Source organism: Physella acuta, unplaced genomic scaffold (genome assembly GCF_028476545.2).
Source record: "Physella acuta isolate Inbredline_101_S28 unplaced genomic scaffold, ASM2847654v3 ptg000200l, whole genome shotgun sequence".
Lineage (NCBI taxonomy): Eukaryota > Metazoa > Mollusca > Gastropoda > Physidae > Physella > Physella acuta.
In genome coordinates, this window is record NW_026731719.1 from 225,278 (window position 1) to 242,500 (window position 17,223).

A 17,223-nucleotide genomic window follows, 5' to 3' on the forward strand; every position below is an offset into this window, starting at 1 on the left:
CCATTAAACGTACGGCTCGGTACATACATTTCTAGAACATGCATCAAACCATTAAACGTACGGCTCGGTACATACATTTCTAGAACATGCATCAAACCATTAAACGTACGGCTCGGTACATACATTTCTAGAACATGCATCAAACCATTAAACGTACGGCTCGGTACATACATTTCTAGAACATGCATCAAACCATTAAACGTACGGCTCGGTACATACATTTCTAGAACATGCATCAAACCATTAAACGAAAGTCTCGGTAAATACATTTCTAGAACATGCATCAAACCATTAAACGTACGGCTCGGTACATACATTTCTAGAACATGCATCAAACCATTAAACGTACGGCTCGGTACATACATTTCTAGAACATGCATCAAACCATTAAACGTGAGGCTCGGTACATACATTTCTAGAACATGCATCAAACCATTAAACGTAAGGCTCGGTACATACATTTCTAGAAAATGCATTAAACCATTAAACGTACGGCTCGGTACATACATTTCTAGAACATGCATCAAACCATCAAACGTAAGGCTCGGTAAATACATTTCTAGAACATGCATCAAACCATTAAACGTACGGCTCGGTACATACATTTCTAGAACATGCATTAAACCATTAAACGTACGGCTCGGTACATACATTTCTAGAACATGCATCAAACCATCAAACGTAAGGCTCGGTAAATACATTTCTAGAACATGCATCAAACCATTAAACGTACGGCTCGGTACATACATTTCTAGAACATGCATCAAACCATTAAACGTACGGCTCGGTACATACATTTCTAGAACATGCATCAAACCATTAAACGTACGGCTCGGTACATACATTTCTAGAACATGCATCAAACCATTAAACGTACGGCTCGGTACATACATTTCTAGAACATGCATCAGAGTCAAACCATTAAACGTACGGCTCGGTACATACATTTCTAGAACATGCATCAGAGTCAAACCATTAAACGTGAGGCTCGGTACATACATTTCTAGAACATGCATCAAACCATTAAACGTACGGCTCGGTACATACATTTCTAGAACATGCATCAGAGTCAAACCATTAAACGTACGGCTCGGTACATACATTTCTAGAACATGCATCAGAGTCAAACCATTAAACGTGAGGCTCGGTACATACATTTCTAGAACATGCATCAAACCATTAAACGTACGGCTCGGTACATACATTTCTAGAACATGCATCAGAGTCAAACCATTAAACGTACGGCTCGGTACATACATTTCTAGAACATGCATCAAACCATTAAACGTGAGGCTCGGTACATACATTTCTAGAACATGCATCAAACCATTAAACGTAAGGCTCGGTACATACATTTCTAGAACATGCATCAAACCATTAAACGTAAGGCTCGGTACATACATTTCTAGAACATGCATCAAACCATTAAACGTACGGCTCGGTACATACATTTCTAGAACATGCATCAAACCATTAAACGTACGGCTCGGTACATACATTTCTAGAACACGCATCAAACCATTAAACGTACGGCTCGGTACATACATTTCTAGAACATGCATCAAACCATTAAACGTACGGCTAGGTACATACATTTCTAGAACATGCATCAAACCATTAAACGTACGGCTCGGTACATACATTTCTAGAACATGCATCAAACCATTAAACGTACGGCTCGGTACATACATTTCTAGAACATGCATCAGAGTCAAACCATTAAACGTGAGGCTCGGTACATACATTTCTAGAACATGCATCAAACCATTAAACGTACGGCTCGGTACATACATTTCTAGAACATGCATCAAACCATTAAACGTACGGCTCGGTACATACATTTCTAGAACATGCATCAAACCATTAAACGTACGGCTCGGTACATACATTTCTAGAACATGCATCAGAGTCAAACCATTAAACGTAAGGCTCGGTACATACATTTCTAGAACATGCATCAAACCATTAAACGTGAGGCTCGGTACATACATTTCTAGAACATGCATCAAACCATTAAACGTAAGGCTCGGTACATACATTTCTAGAACATGCATCAAACCATTAAACGTAAGGCTCGGTACATACATTTCTAGAACATGCATCAAACCATTAAACGTACGGCTCGGTACATACATTTCTAGAACATGCATCAAACCATTAAACGTACGGTTCGGTACATATATTTCTAGAACATGCATCAAACCATTAAACGTACGGCTCGGTACATACATTTCTAGAACATGCATCAAACCATTAAACGTACGGCTCGGTACATACATTTCTAGAACATGCATCAAACCATTAAACATACGGCTCGGTACATACACTTTGACTCCCCCCTTGAGCTACAAACCATACGATACAATGAAAATATAAATATTGGAATTGTGTCTTGCAAGTGTATAGGGGGGGGGCTATAGCTTTTTACACCGTGGTCGCAGAAAAGTACAAAACTGACTGGCGGTGGTAGGGGTGGTAGCGAGATGTTCTGTTGAGCATGCCTAGAGAGCGAGGGAGGGGGAGGTTCGGCGTTCGTGTACGTCGTGCCCCGCATGGTCCCCATAAAGAGAATCATATATATATATATATATATATATATATATATATATATATATATATATATATATATATATATTCTGCATGTGATCGATCAAGTTCAAGCAACATATATAGTTAACTTGAGTACTATTTCAGATAGATAAATGAAATTTCAGATGTAAGTAAAATATCTAATTTTCTGCCTTCTGTAAAATTTTGAGTAATTTTCTTTGACCGGAAGTAGTAATTTTCACTATTTCCGATTTCTCAAAAAACGCATTTATAAAGTACTAATAATATTCCGCACTATTATACACATCTTTCACTCTGCGTTCGCTTGGTGCGCAAATCTTTTTTCTATGAGATTCTATTCTATTTTGAAAAGTTTAAGTATTTAAAATGGATTAAAAATCATAACTATATCCCGAGTTCCCATCCCCTGTTGTTTTATATAAGAATATACGAGAAAGTTTAGGGGAGATCACTCCCGGTTTATTTTGGTATTAAAGAAGTAAATAAATGGTCAGCTGGAAATAATCTTCAAACCTGTATCAATGAAGGCAGCGTCAAGTTTCCCGACTCTGTTGCTGGGGGAAGCTTCGGCCCAATTAGAAAAGTTACCAATAGCTGAGCCATCCGACCACATATAGGTTTTATCATCACTTGCATCTAGATTCAAAATAATCATTGTCATCTTCATTTCAATACTTTAGCCTAACTTATGTATTGGCTCTATGCGACACATTATTTTTTTAAAATATAATATATTGCTTTCATTTTAAGAGCGGCACTTGAAAACTGCTAAACTGACTAGTAGCTAGACTAGCTGACTTCTACACTAACTAGTAGCTACACTAACTAGTAGCTACACTAACTGATTGCTACACTAACTGGCTGCTACACTAACTAGTAGCTACACTAACTGAGTGCTACACTAACTAGTAGCTACACTAACTGAGTGCTACACTAACTAGTAGCTACACTAACTGAGTGCTACACTAACTAGTAGCTACACTAACTGAGTGCTACACTAACTAGTAGCTACACTAACTGATTGCTACACTAACTAGTAGCTACACTAACTGGCTGCTACACTAGCTGACTTCTACACTAACTAGTAGCTACACTAACTAGTAGCTACACTAACTAGTAGCTACACTAACTGAGTGCTACACTAACTAGTAGCTACACTAACTGAGTGCTACACTAGCTGACTGCTACACTAGCTGAATGCTACACAAACTAGTAGCTACACTAACTGGCTGCTACACTAACTAGTAGCTACACTAACTGAGTGCTACACTAACTGAGTGCTACACTAACTGACTGCTACACTAGCTGAATGCTACACAAACTAGTAGCTACACTAACTGGCTGCTACACTAACTAGTAGCTACACTAACTGAGTGCTACACTAACTGAGTGCTACACTAACTGACTGCTACACTAACTGGCTGCTACACTAGCTGACTTCTACACTAACTAGTAGCTACACTAACTGGCTGCTACACTAACTAGTAGCTACACTAACTGACTGCTACACTAGCTGAATGCTACACTAACTAGTAGCTACACTAACTGGCTGCTACACTAACTAGTAGCTACACTAACTGACTGCTACACTAGCTGAATGCTACACTAACTAGTAGCTACACTAACTGACTTCTACACTAGCTGAATGCTACACTAACTAGTAGCTACACTAACTGACTTCTACACTAACTAGTAGCTACACAAACTGGCTGCTACACTAACTAGTAGCTACACTAACTGACTGCTACACTAGCTGAATGCTACACTAACTAGTAGCTACACTAGCTGACTTCTACACTAGCTGAATGCTACACTAACTAGTAGCTAGATTGGCTGACTGCTACACTAGCTGAATAAAATATCTTGATATATATATTGTTCCAGTTTTTGTACCTGAAAGCCCAATCCACATTTGATGTATTGATGCTACTTTAAGTTCATACAGGTAGGAGTTGATAAAACTTTGATAAGATTCACTATAAGAAAAATAGAAATGTTAGATGAAACATCGTGTAAGCTATCCATGTTCCGTTCCTATCCGGTGTTTGTGAAATTTTTACGTGACGTTAGGTTGACGGAATTGTATAATATCCAGCTGATTGTCTTAGATCAAATTTAGAGCGCTTTCCCTGAACCGGATGTAGAACTCATCTTCTTCCGGTTCATCAAAAAGCTCATAACTTGAGTAGCGTTTTGAATACGCTTTTTCATGCTTTAACTTTGTACACAACGTGTGTTTGCCTTTTTTGTTTATAGGTGTGTGGCTAATTTTTAACTATATTTATAAACTATGTTAGTGCAATGAATTCTGATTATTTTTAATGAAAATTCAGGAGTATGTATTTTTCATCTAATTAGGCATTATGTTGGTCGTCAAAATTGCTCAGCTGAATAATGTAAAGGGCGATAACAAAGATGAGAAATTAGCGATTACTCTATCAGGTAACCGTCGGCGGTGAAGTGTTTGGTTAAGGTTGGCTGATTTCATGCCGTCGATCAAGGACTAAAATCTCGAGTTGCTGAACTCAAAATTTTTCATTTTCAAAACAAATGTGTAGTTTACAACATTTTAATCGGCGTAAAGTACAGAGAACAAAAAATTATACAAGTTTCATCCCTATATACCAATTGCTTCTCTTTATTGATGAGTTATAAAATAAAATTGTATCAGAAAACAAGAACTTCATTTTGGTTTGTTTTGATGTTGGAAAAAAGTATATAATTAGAATGGATTGAAAAAATGCAATGTTATAGAGAAAACACTTGTATTTTAAGGGCAGGTTAAACCCCCAAATTGAAAATTATGTGTTAGGACTTTTTGAGTGATAAGGAAGTTGTAACTAACATAGTATATGAAAAAAATGCAAAAAAATCAGTAAAAAGTTATGGTTTTGTGAAATATTTTCTAAAAAGTGTAATTTTTGTGCACGATTAAAATACTTTCTTAATACTATACTATCTTTAAAGCACATTTCTTAGCTTACGAAGATATTTTAAGCAATTCAGCACCCATCGAGAAACAGAAACTTCTTGCTGGTAGCCACGGCAAGTTAAGTGTCGTGTAGAATTTGACACAAGAGCCCATATGAGGTAACCATCCGTCAGCACACTGGCCTAAAAAGGGAATAGAGAAATAAAGAAATCTCACAGCGCTATTAATATAGTTTAAACCCATCATACTCTTTTACAATAACTACACACGATAACAGTTTCGCTATTAATATAGTTTAAACCCATCATACTCTTTTACAATAACTACACACGATAACAGTTTCGCTATTATGTCTGTCTGTTTGTCTGTCCTGGACGCTCTAGAGTAAATTGGGAAATTTTAAAAGTGGCACAGTGAACGACAGTAATGTCATATGGAACATTAAAGAACTTTTCAAAACAAAACAAAATAAAAAGCTATTGCCGAAAAAAAAACAATAATATATTACGTCTTCGGTACTTAACAGTGGTCTGCAGGCAGGGTTTCTTTCAGGCATCTCTTCTCGGAGGGGTGAATCTACCCACCCCCCCCCCACCCCATTGGATAAGTCGTCTACCGCCCCACCCCCAGAACGATATAATCTTTACATAGAAAATATATACTTTTACTAGTGTTCCCCCCCCCCCCCCCCCCAAAGAATTTAGTCAATCCACGCGTACTAAAATTTTCCAAGGATGGGTGGGGGAGGGGGGACACCACTGATGAAAGTATACATTTTTATATACATTCTATTTAGTTCAAGGGGGCGGTAGATGTTCTGCGTCAAGTTTAAGCTGAGTTGCTAGGTTTAGGGGTATGACTTCGACTAAATTTAGTATGAATGTGCAGTAACTACGTGTAGGTCAAGGTTACCAAATAAAGTATTGGGGTGATGTATAGATTTAGCGTCTACACACAAAATAGAATGACTTTATTGACTGTTGAATGAAAATAAACTGGGAGTGATCTCCCCTAAACGTTCTCGAATATTCTTATATAACACTAAGGGGGATGGGAACTCGGGACAATATTTTTATCTATTTTTAATTACTTAAACTGTTAAAAATAGAATAGAATCTCGTAAAAAAAATAATTGCACACCTAGTGAACGCGAAATAAACTGTGCATAATAGTGCGGAATATTATTAGAACTTTGTAATTTCACATGCGTTTTTTTGAGTAATCGGAAATAGTAAAAATTACTACTTCCGGTCCGCACTATTATACAAATATTGTTTGACATTCACATGCTGCGCGATTCTTTTTTTAAACGAGATTCTATTCTATTTTTAAAAGTTTAAGTAATTAAAATCATGTCTATACCCCGAGTGTCCATCCCCCGATGTGGTTATATAAGAATATACGAAAAAGCTAAGGAAGATTACTCACGTTTTATTTTTTCTGTTTCTTATTTGTGTTGCAGTTCTTGTTTTAAATTTTATTTAATTATCACCGAAAAAGACGCCACTATCCTTAAAATGTCCGTAGCGTTTTTCTCCCTGCGTACACTACTGCCGCTGTACATTCAGAATGTTTGTAGCTGGATCCTTTCAACATATTGTATATCATATATTTAAACTTCTGTGCAACAAATCTTCATGTATATCATATATTTAAACTTCTGTGCAACAAATCTTCATGTATATCATATATTTAAACTTCTGTGCAACAAATCTTCATGTATATCATATATTTAAACTTCTGTGCAACAAATCTTCATGTATATCATATATTTAAACTTCTGTGCAACAAATCTTCATGTATATCATATATTTAAACTTCTGTGCAACAAATCTTCATGTATATCATATATTTAAACTTCTGTGCAACAAATCTTCATGTATATCATATATTTAAACTTCTGTGCAACAAATCTTACTAAAACATTAACATAACTCTAAAATTATTTTGCGCTTTGCTGTTAAGATTTCGATTTTAAAAGATATCGTTGCCGTTTCATGAAATGTATTTGTTCACGACCAAGTTATTTGTAACCCGTTGTCAACTTGTTTGTACCTAAGCTATTTTATTTGGTGTTCCAATCTAAGCTACTGAATCACGAAATAAGGCAACATAAAAGTAATCATTGATAAAAGTACTTGATTGGGATGAGTGGAAAAAGACATAGCGATATTGTAATTGTTCATACAGCTGGGCTAGGTTTACAATTAAAGTAAATGTGACAACTACAGAGATCTTCATGATATCGTGAGTTTTGAATGTTTTCTACATAAAGTATAGCAACTAACCTTAATGTTTCATGCAAGAAAATGTGTATGAACAACTCATCTAAAAGTTTCATGCAAGTGAATGTGTATGAACAACTAACCTGAAGGTTTCATGCAAGTGAATGTGTATGAACAACTAACCTGAAGGTTTCATGCAAGTAAATGTGTATGAACAACTCATCTAAAGGTTTCATGCAAGTGAATGTGTATGAACAACTAACCTGAAGGTTTCATGCAAGTAAATGTGTATGAACAACTAACCTGAAGGTTTCATTCAAGTGACTGTGTATGAACAACTAACCTGAAGGTTTCATGCAAGTAAATGTGTATGAACAACTAACCTGAAGGTTTCATGCAAGTAAATGTGTATGAACAACTAACCTGAGAGTTTCATGCAAGTAAATGTGTATGAAGAACTAACCTGAAGGTTTCATGCAAGTAAATGTGTATGAACAACTAACCTGAAGGTTTCATGCAAGTAAATGTGTATGATGTAGAGCAGTTTTCTGTGCCCCACGATCCCAGTCGTCTACTGGTTCCATTGATGTAGCCACACGTATCCGTAGAACTGTCAGAAAGAACAGGCTACCTCTTACACGAACATTAAGGACAAGTCTTAGTTGTTTTTTTTAAATACCGAAAACGCTTACATGTTACAATACAGAAAATGTTTACATCACACACTACAAAAAAAAAAGAAAACACATATCACACGAAAGGAAGTACATAAGATACTACATATATCACATCAGATACTATTTAAATCACATCACACATTACAGAAATACCATCACTCATTACATAAATCAGATCTCACAAGCCGTAACTTAGATGACCCATTACAAATCACAGATTAAATAAATCACATCAGACAACACAGATGACACATTACAAACGAGAAAAAATCTAATTAACCTACTTTTTGTTTGATGCCCTTTATTTTCTTACCTTATGTTTAATGGTTGCTTATCACTCCACCATTGCATGGATGAGTCAAGCGGGGAACCATCTGTCCATTCATACTATAAACAAAATATTTCACATGTGTTTTTAAGTTAGTTGACTCAGTGGCGTAGCGAGGTCGGGTGTCACCCGGTGCGGCACTTAATGGTGTCACCCCCCCCCCCAGAGGCATAGAGACCCTTCCCAGGGACAAACTTTCAAATTTTCGATTTGCACCCCCCCCCCCCCTCAAACTTTCGATTTGCACCCTCCCTCGAGTTTTTCTCTATATATTTTTCTGGCACTTCCCAGTTAGCTAGCGCGCTGAAAATTTCAGGGAAGCTTTCTTTTGGATGACCATAGAATATTCAATTGTTATTATTACTAAATTGATCAATGGAAACATTTTATTGAGCATTTTAGACCGCTATATAATCTATATATATAATTCTCCTCTGCGAGCCATTAGAAAAAAAACGAGCGACGCGTAGCTCGCCTCTCTCTTGCCGCGCGCAGTGAAGCGAACGATCCCATGTCGCGACAGGCTTAGGGGCAGATAATTTAGTTTGAACTGACTTTAAACTTACAGGAGGTAACTATTACCACTGGTGGCCAGTTTGGGGGAGACGATATGGTCGAGTGGTTGGGCACACGATTGCTATCCCACTCGACACGGGTTCAAATCTATGTGTTCTAGTCAGTAACCAGCCCTCGTCCTAACCGCTATCAACTAACCTCTGACAATCATTCACTTGCGATTGAGACCGAAGAAGAAAGGGTCTCTCGTTTTTTACGAGTTGTCTTTTTACGAGTTGTCTTCGTTTAACCAAAAAAAAGTGAAAAGATAAAATCGATAGCAAGATTTCAATGCAAACAAACAGACAAAGACTAAAAAGTAGAAAAAATAATCATTAAAAAAGTTTTAAAAAACCCACGTTTTCTGATTGAACTAAAAAGTAGAAAATAAATACTATACATCACAATAATGCAAGCGATCACTCTACTATAAGCGATGAAAAACATGGGGCGCCGTGATTTTCTTACAGTTTCTAATACTGTTGACTCTCTACAAGCTCCCTAATAAAAGTCAATAGTATTATCTAATCAATAGTAATATAACTTTTACTTCGGCGCCCCACGTTTTTCATCGCTTATAGTAGAGTGATCGCTTGCATTATTGTGATGTATAGTATTTATTTTCTACTTTTTAGTTCAATCAGAAAACGTGGGTTTTTTAAAACTTTTTTAATGATTATTATTTTGCCTTGGTGTCACCCCCCTAAATGGTGTCACCCGGTGCGGTCCGCACCCCCGCCCCCCCCCCCCCTCGCTACGCCCCTGAGTTGACTTAACTTTCTGTTCATTCATACTATAAACAAAATATTTCACTTGTGTTTTTAAGTTAGTTGACTTAACATTCTGTCCATTCATATTATAAACAAAATATTTCACATGTGTTTTTAAGTTAGTTGACAACTTTATATCCATTCATACTATAAACAAATTATTTCACTTGTGTTTTTAAGTTAGTTGACTTAACATTCTGTCCATTCATATTATAAACAAAATATTTCACATGTGTTTTTAAGTTAGTTGACTTAACTTTCTGTCCATTCATATTATAAACAAAATATTTCACATGTGTTTTAAGTTAGTTGATTTAACATTCTGTCCATTCATATTATAAACAAAATATTTCACATGTGTTTTTAAGTTAGTTGACTTAACTTTCTGTCCATTCATATTATAAACAAAATATTTCACATGTGTTTTTAAGTTAGTTGACTTAACATTCTGTCCATTCATATTATAAACAAAATATTTCACATGTGTTTTTAAGTAAGTTGACTTAACTTTCTGTCCATTCATACTATAAACAAAATATTTCACATGGGTTTTTAAGTTAGTTGACTTACTTAACTTTCTATCCATTCATACTGAATAAAGTCGGAGTCATGACTCATAAGGGAACGGATTGGTTTAGCGGTAGAGAGTTGGACCTTCCCTGAGTCTACTGAACTCTAATGGGTACCTATCTCACGTTAGGGAAAGTAAAGGCGGCTGGGCATAGTGCTGACCATACTATCTCTTCATATGCCAAGGTCACAGAAACAAGTGAACTCTACTTCACTTGCCCTTTGAAACCGTTAAGTTTGAAAGAGAAATTTACTTACATGTCCCCTAAAGTTTCTTGTATATTAGATTTTTTAGATCTAATATATAAAAAGTCCACGTTCACACTTCTATCTCTAACCCTCTCCCTCTCATTCTTTCTCTCTCTCTCTTTCTCTCTCTCTCTCTCTCTCTCTCTTCTCTCTCTCTCTCTCTCTCTGTTTGCCTGTAAAAAGTTTTCTGAGCCAAATATATTTGATTGCACACCTTGTTAGTTAAGTGGTTCGACTTTAAACCTATCCAAGACATCTTGGAGCTAAGTTTGGCTTGGTCCCAGATGTAGGCCATTTGTTGTAGGGTTGTGGGTTTAGCCAAAACCCCATCATGACGGAGGCACGTATCTCTGGCAATACAGATATTAGTCATGTATATGCTACACTTTTAGATGATGTTTAATGATATATGTATAGGATTACTTCGATACTGTTCAGTGATATAGTAGCGTACTAAAGACTTACATTGTGTTGACCTACTCGTGATTACATTCTAGTGACGTATTTTAAATTTACAAAAAAAAAACAACAACTAAAAGCGCAATTATAATCACACACTACAAACATTCAGATTTGTCATTATGTTGCCATTCGTTTTCAGTTTTCCGTGAATATGAAGTGCCAGATTTCACAAATGTTGAACACATTAAAAAATCAGTGGAGCAAGACGTTAACATCCGGCAACCATTAAAAAAACCCGGAAGTTTCCCCATCTCATACCGTATTATTATCCCCCCTTCCCCCCTTTCACCCTTTGAACTTGAGAAAGAAACTCGTCTGTTAAGAATATCGGGCTTGATATGCAGATAAATAGGAATAGTCATACTATTATATATATATATATATATATATATATATATATAGGCCAATATATATATATATATATATATATATATATATATATATATATATATATATATATATATATATATATATATATATAGGCCTATATATATATATATATATATATATATATATATATATATATAGGCCTATATATATATATATATATATATATATATATATATATATATATAGGGGGAGTGGGGGGTAAAGGGGCTTCGCCCCTACCAGTAGAGAAACTCTTCATGCAAAACACTTATAACATTAGACATAATTTAGGCCGTAAGGTCAGTATTTATATTATGGAGTATCAATGACGTCACTTCTTTGAGGTGGTGGGGGGGGGGATGAGGTCGGCATATACGTTCTACCGGGGTTGGAGTTTTGCTCCTACCCGAAGAGATGCATGAAATAAACTCTTCACACAAAGTCAGTTTTTTTATTGAGTATCGATGACGTCATTTCTTATGAGATGGCGGCTTAGGCGTTCTAGCGGGGGGGGGGGGGGGCTTCGCCACTACCCGAAGAGATGCATGAAAGCGACTCTTTTCACGCAAAACACTTTTAAGATTAAACATATTAATTAGGCCGTAATGTAAGTATTTTTATTATAGATTATCGATGACGTCATTTATTTTGAGGGGGGGGGGGGGGACTTTGCCCCTACCCGAAGATATGCATGAAAGAAACTCTACACGCAAACCAATTTTAAGATTAGACAACATTGGCTTTTTAATTCAATGTTTACTCGAGAATCAATGACGTCATATTATTGTGTGCACTCTCCCGGCTTTTGACTATTTTCTACTATATGCTCCATGTGACGTCACGTTTCGTTTTTCGAATTACTAATCATGTTTTTACTTTGCTTATCTTTTATCTATAGCGTTCCCGACAGATACATAGATAGATAGATAGACAGACAGCGAAACTATTATATATACGAGAAAAATGGCCCGTTGAGGAAGGATACAACGGGCGCTAGGCTGATAGTGCTGTCTCTTTTCTCTAAACTAAAACCACCCCACCCCCCCCACACACACCACCCCCCCACCACCCCACACACACACCACCCCCCCACCCCCCACCCCCCCCAAAAAACATGTTTCTTTCAGGCAACTCTACTTGGGAGGAGGGGGCTCCGCCCCCCCCCCCCCCACACACACCCCAAAACATGTCTACCGTCCCATTCAACGAAATATAATTATATAATTTTTCCAGTGTCCGCCCCCTCCCAGAAAATTCTACCCCCGCCCCCGAAAATTTCAAGTACCCCCACCCCTCTACGGGGAGGAAAAAAGTCTGAAAGAAACACTGGTCGCATTTGTAGATCATACAAACTAAAGGAAGAATCTGTGCGGGGCTTCGCCCCTACCGGAAGAGAGGAAAAAGTATGAAAGAAACACTGGTGTCGCGCTTAGCCACTACCCGAAGAATTGCATTAAAGAAATTGCAAGAAAACCACTTTTTAGATTAGACACATTAATTAGGCGGTAATTTTATTATAGAGTATCGATGAGGAAATTTTTTTTGAGTTGGGGAGGGGGGGGGGCTCAGACGTTCTTACGCGGGGGTGGGGCTTCGCCCCTACCCGAAGAATTGTATATTAGAAACTCTTCACGCAAACCACTTAGATTAGACAAAATTGCCTTTGTATTCAATGTTTACTCGAGAATCAATGACGTCATATTACTGTGTGCACTCTCCGGCTTGAGATACTGTGCTAAATGTGGCGACGTCATACTTCGTTTTTCGAATTACTATGCAGGTTTTTAATTTGCTTGTGTTTTCTCTAGAGCGTTCTTGTCAGACAGAGCGTTCTTGTCAGATACATAGACAGACAGCAAAACTATTAGTATTAGTAGATATGTTAATGCTCATAAGTTAAGTAGATAAATGTTAAGATTATTTAATTTTTTTTAAATAGTCGGCACAGAGTTTTATCAATTTTTTGTTGTTATATGTATGATCTGTTAAAATCACATTTTTTGGTGTTATTTTAAGTGATGGTTAAATTAGAGAATGTAGGAAACGCTCTCTCTCTCTCTCTCTCTCTCTCTCTCTCTCTCTGGGCGCTGAGGTCGGGAAAATGTAATTGATAATGTTTGTGTTTGCGTTTGTGTTTGAGTTCCAGATTCAGTTTGCGTTTTTTTTTTAGTTTTCGTTTGCACTTGTGTTGTCTTTTGCATTATTATTTGTGTTTGCGTGTTGCATTTATATTTGTCTTTGCATTTGTGTTTGTGTATGTGTTTTCGTTTTTGTTTGAGTTGGTTTGTGTTTACGTTTTGCCTTTTTGTTTTAATTTGCGTGGTTTTGGTATTTGTCATTTCGTTTGTGTTTGTGTTTACGTTTGCGTTTTGAGTTTGCGTTGTATTTATGTTTGGGTTTGCTTTTGCGTTTACGTTTACGTTTGGGTTTGTGTTTTCTTTTGTGCTTGCGCTGTGTTTGCGTTTTTGTTTAAGTTGGACGGTGTGGTTTTTTTTGTTTGCATTTGTCTTTGCGTTTTCTTTTGTCTTGGTATTTATGTTACGTTTGTGTTTGCGTCCGTATTGCGTTTGTGTTGTGATTGTGTTTACGTTTGTTTGTGTTTCTATTTGCCTTTGTTTTACTTTGTGTTTGTAAATGGTTTTGTTCTATTCCCAAGCTTGTACAGTAAAAAAATGATTCACCGTCTCCTAGCATTAATATGCAGCTCGTATATATATATATATATATATATATATATATATATATATATATATATATATATATATATAAAGCTTTGTGACAGAAAGATAAATAGTTTTATTTTCTTTTTCCCAGTGCATTAAAATGCTTGTTGCTACAAAGCTACTTTATATTTGTTTTATTTTTAAAGTATATAATTATAAATGTGTAAGTTCTACTTGTGGGGTGGGCTGGAGCGAAAGATAAGGGAGTTATTGACGGGTGTTGGGAGGGGGGTGGTTAATGTCCTGGACTCAACCATAAAGCACTAGAAATAAATGTGGTCAAAATGGAACATAATAAGTGACTTACTGTGCTGCAAACCAGGATTGACTGGTATAAAAATATTTAATGCAGGATCCATTTATAGCCATCCATTGGTCTTCGATGTCACAAGAGAAAGGCAGATCTAAATTATGTGATTGAATAAAGGCGGTGTTACATTTGATTTGGTCTCCATACAAATTTCAATTTTTATGTGCTCTTTAATAAAAGAATTTTTCGCTAGTATCAATTAGCATCCCAAAAAATAATCAAGTTTATTTAAGATAGCTTAATACTGATTGGAAATATGTTTTGTCGGCTGCACTTCACAACACATTAACCAATATCTGGCGGCTTTTTACGTCGTTCTTTGATGTTTGTTTCACCTGAGTGACATAAAAGTGCTATACCAGAGAATAGTCACCCATATTTCGTTATATTTAGTTAGGCCCTACTGGTGCCTTTAAGACAGTCCCGTTATTTCCAGTCACGTGGACCCAAATGTTTACATTATAAAGATAGTAACTAGCATCGTCTCTTCTCTTTAACGCTCCACATTATAAGAATTTTATATTTGTCATCCTTAAGATTTGTCGGCGTTTTAGGTGTCGGCCTTTTGAATTTCTGCCTTTCTGCTGTTGGGCTTTTGTGTAGCCTGCCCTTTTAATGTCGGTCTTTTGTCCATGTCAGCTTTTTTGTCCTGTCGGCCTTTTTTATGTCGGCCTTTTGTCCTACACTCATTATGCCCACCCACCCTTTGTTGTCTAATGACCATTGTTTTAGACCGACAGACCGACCGACAAAAAACAACAACCAAACATCTCTATTATTTTTCTCTAGGCATCGCTTCAAGATTTCTAAGTTCCAGGAATGCTAAAACTACGACAATTAGTCCTATATATTTATTTTACTAATAATAGACTTTGGGTTATTAATGCTATATCGATTTTGTAATTACGTTTCAAACAACTTTTTACATTTGAATAAATAATAACAAACTGTATGCTTCGTTAAAACAAGGCTCTATTTTACTTTTTGCATGCCTAAATCATTATCATTGTTTACGAATTTAAATAGCGGAAGTAATTTTTCTATTTATTTATTTTTTACTGATTTAATAAAAATATCTAGATTTGGTTTGAAAACTACTAGCTGGTGACTGACGTATAAGCCCTATTTCAATAGTACTAGCGGCCAAAAATCTCTTTTTTTTTTGACCTAGTAGTGTACTGAATATACTGTATGCTATAAGTAGAGTAGCAGTAAGATACATTTGAGATAAAGTCCAAGACAAGTCACTAAAAAATAAAAAATGTATAGCAAAATAAACCGGGTGTGATCTCCCCTAAACTTTCTCGAATATTCTAATATAACATTTCGTGGGATGTCAACTCGGAATATAGACATGATTTTTGTTTACTTAAACTTTTAAAATAGAATAAAATCTAGTAGAAAAAAAGAATTGCGCACCAAGCGAACGGCAAAACAAAATGTGCATAATAGTGCGCTATATTATTTGTACTTTATAAATTTACATGCGTTTTTTGTAGAAATCGGAAATAGCGTAAATTAGTACTTCTGGTCAACGGAAATTACTCAAAATTTGAAAGAAGGTCGAGAATTGGATCTTTTTCTTACATGTGAAATTTCATTTATCTATCTGAAATAGTACTTAAGTTATAGGCCTTTGAACAATTCAAAGTAGAAAAAATTCCACTCTCGGTTACCGCAAATCGCTCAAAAGTTTATACGGATCTACGGTTTTGATAAAATACTTATATATGAAATTTCATCAACCTAGCTGTAACGGTACTCAAGTTATCGTGTTTACACACAGACAGACAAACAGACAGACAGACACACAGACATACGGACAAGATTGCAAAATTATGTTTTACCTTATCAGTGAGGTGTAAAACGTCGAGATTTGAAAAATCTCGACTTTTTTTTGCACGATTACAAGACGTTATACTTCGTATATACGAGAAAGTAAAAAGCAATTAGAAAGACGAACCTTTTGACCTCTGGCAGACAAAGCCCAACCACGAGTTACACGTATTGAACTGTATGGTGTCATTGACAAGATAGGCACACAGCTGGTTCAATGATGGTGTTGGTTGTGTCCCGCCTTCCCACGGACTGTGTAAAGTACAAGATAAAGGAAAAATATACGAAAACAATGGCGATGCAACTGTTTAAACCCCCCCCCCCCCCCAGAAATAACGGTAGCAAGAAAACTAAATATAAAACAAATATAAACACCTTTCTAATTAACACGCTTTTAAATTCACTGAAAACAAGAAATAAAACTGTTGTTTTATTTCATGATAGATTTAGTCGCTCATGTGATTTTTTCCATATTTTTCGACAAAAGCTTTTATGAACAAAACCTAATTAATTGTCTTTTCTTATTTTCAGTGAATCTATAAGCTTGATCTTACAGAACTTTTTTTATATGAATAGTTTTGTATCTTCTTATTTTAATTTGAACATAGTAGTTTTCAAATTACATTGTCTACCTAATTAAGGTATA

At 36.1% G+C, this 17,223-nt stretch overlaps 1 protein-coding gene across 5 annotated transcripts in view; it reads right to left on the reverse strand.

The window, feature by feature from the left end:
* LOC131937157 (macrophage mannose receptor 1) overlaps positions 1-17,223 on the reverse strand; it is a 136,790-nt gene that overhangs the window by 105,270 nt on the left and 14,297 nt on the right. For 4 of the 5 annotated variants that reach the window (XM_059294359.1, XM_059294360.1, XM_059294362.1 and 1 more), the window contains exons 5-12: positions 16,705-16,829; positions 14,739-14,835; positions 11,092-11,227; positions 8,719-8,792; positions 8,232-8,338; positions 5,556-5,685; positions 4,465-4,547; positions 3,085-3,207 (exon numbers count right to left, since the gene is read on the reverse strand). In XM_059294359.1, the coding sequence (XP_059150342.1) occupies positions 3,085-3,207; positions 4,465-4,547; positions 5,556-5,685; positions 8,232-8,338; positions 8,719-8,792; positions 11,092-11,227; positions 14,739-14,835; positions 16,705-16,829 (875 nt within the window). Of the gene's footprint in view, positions 1-3,084; positions 3,208-4,464; positions 4,548-5,555; positions 5,686-7,911; positions 7,937-8,231; positions 8,339-8,718; positions 8,793-11,091; positions 11,228-14,738; positions 14,836-16,704; positions 16,830-17,223 lie in introns of those variants that run through there. The other variant, XM_059294363.1, reaches the window with a different exon arrangement.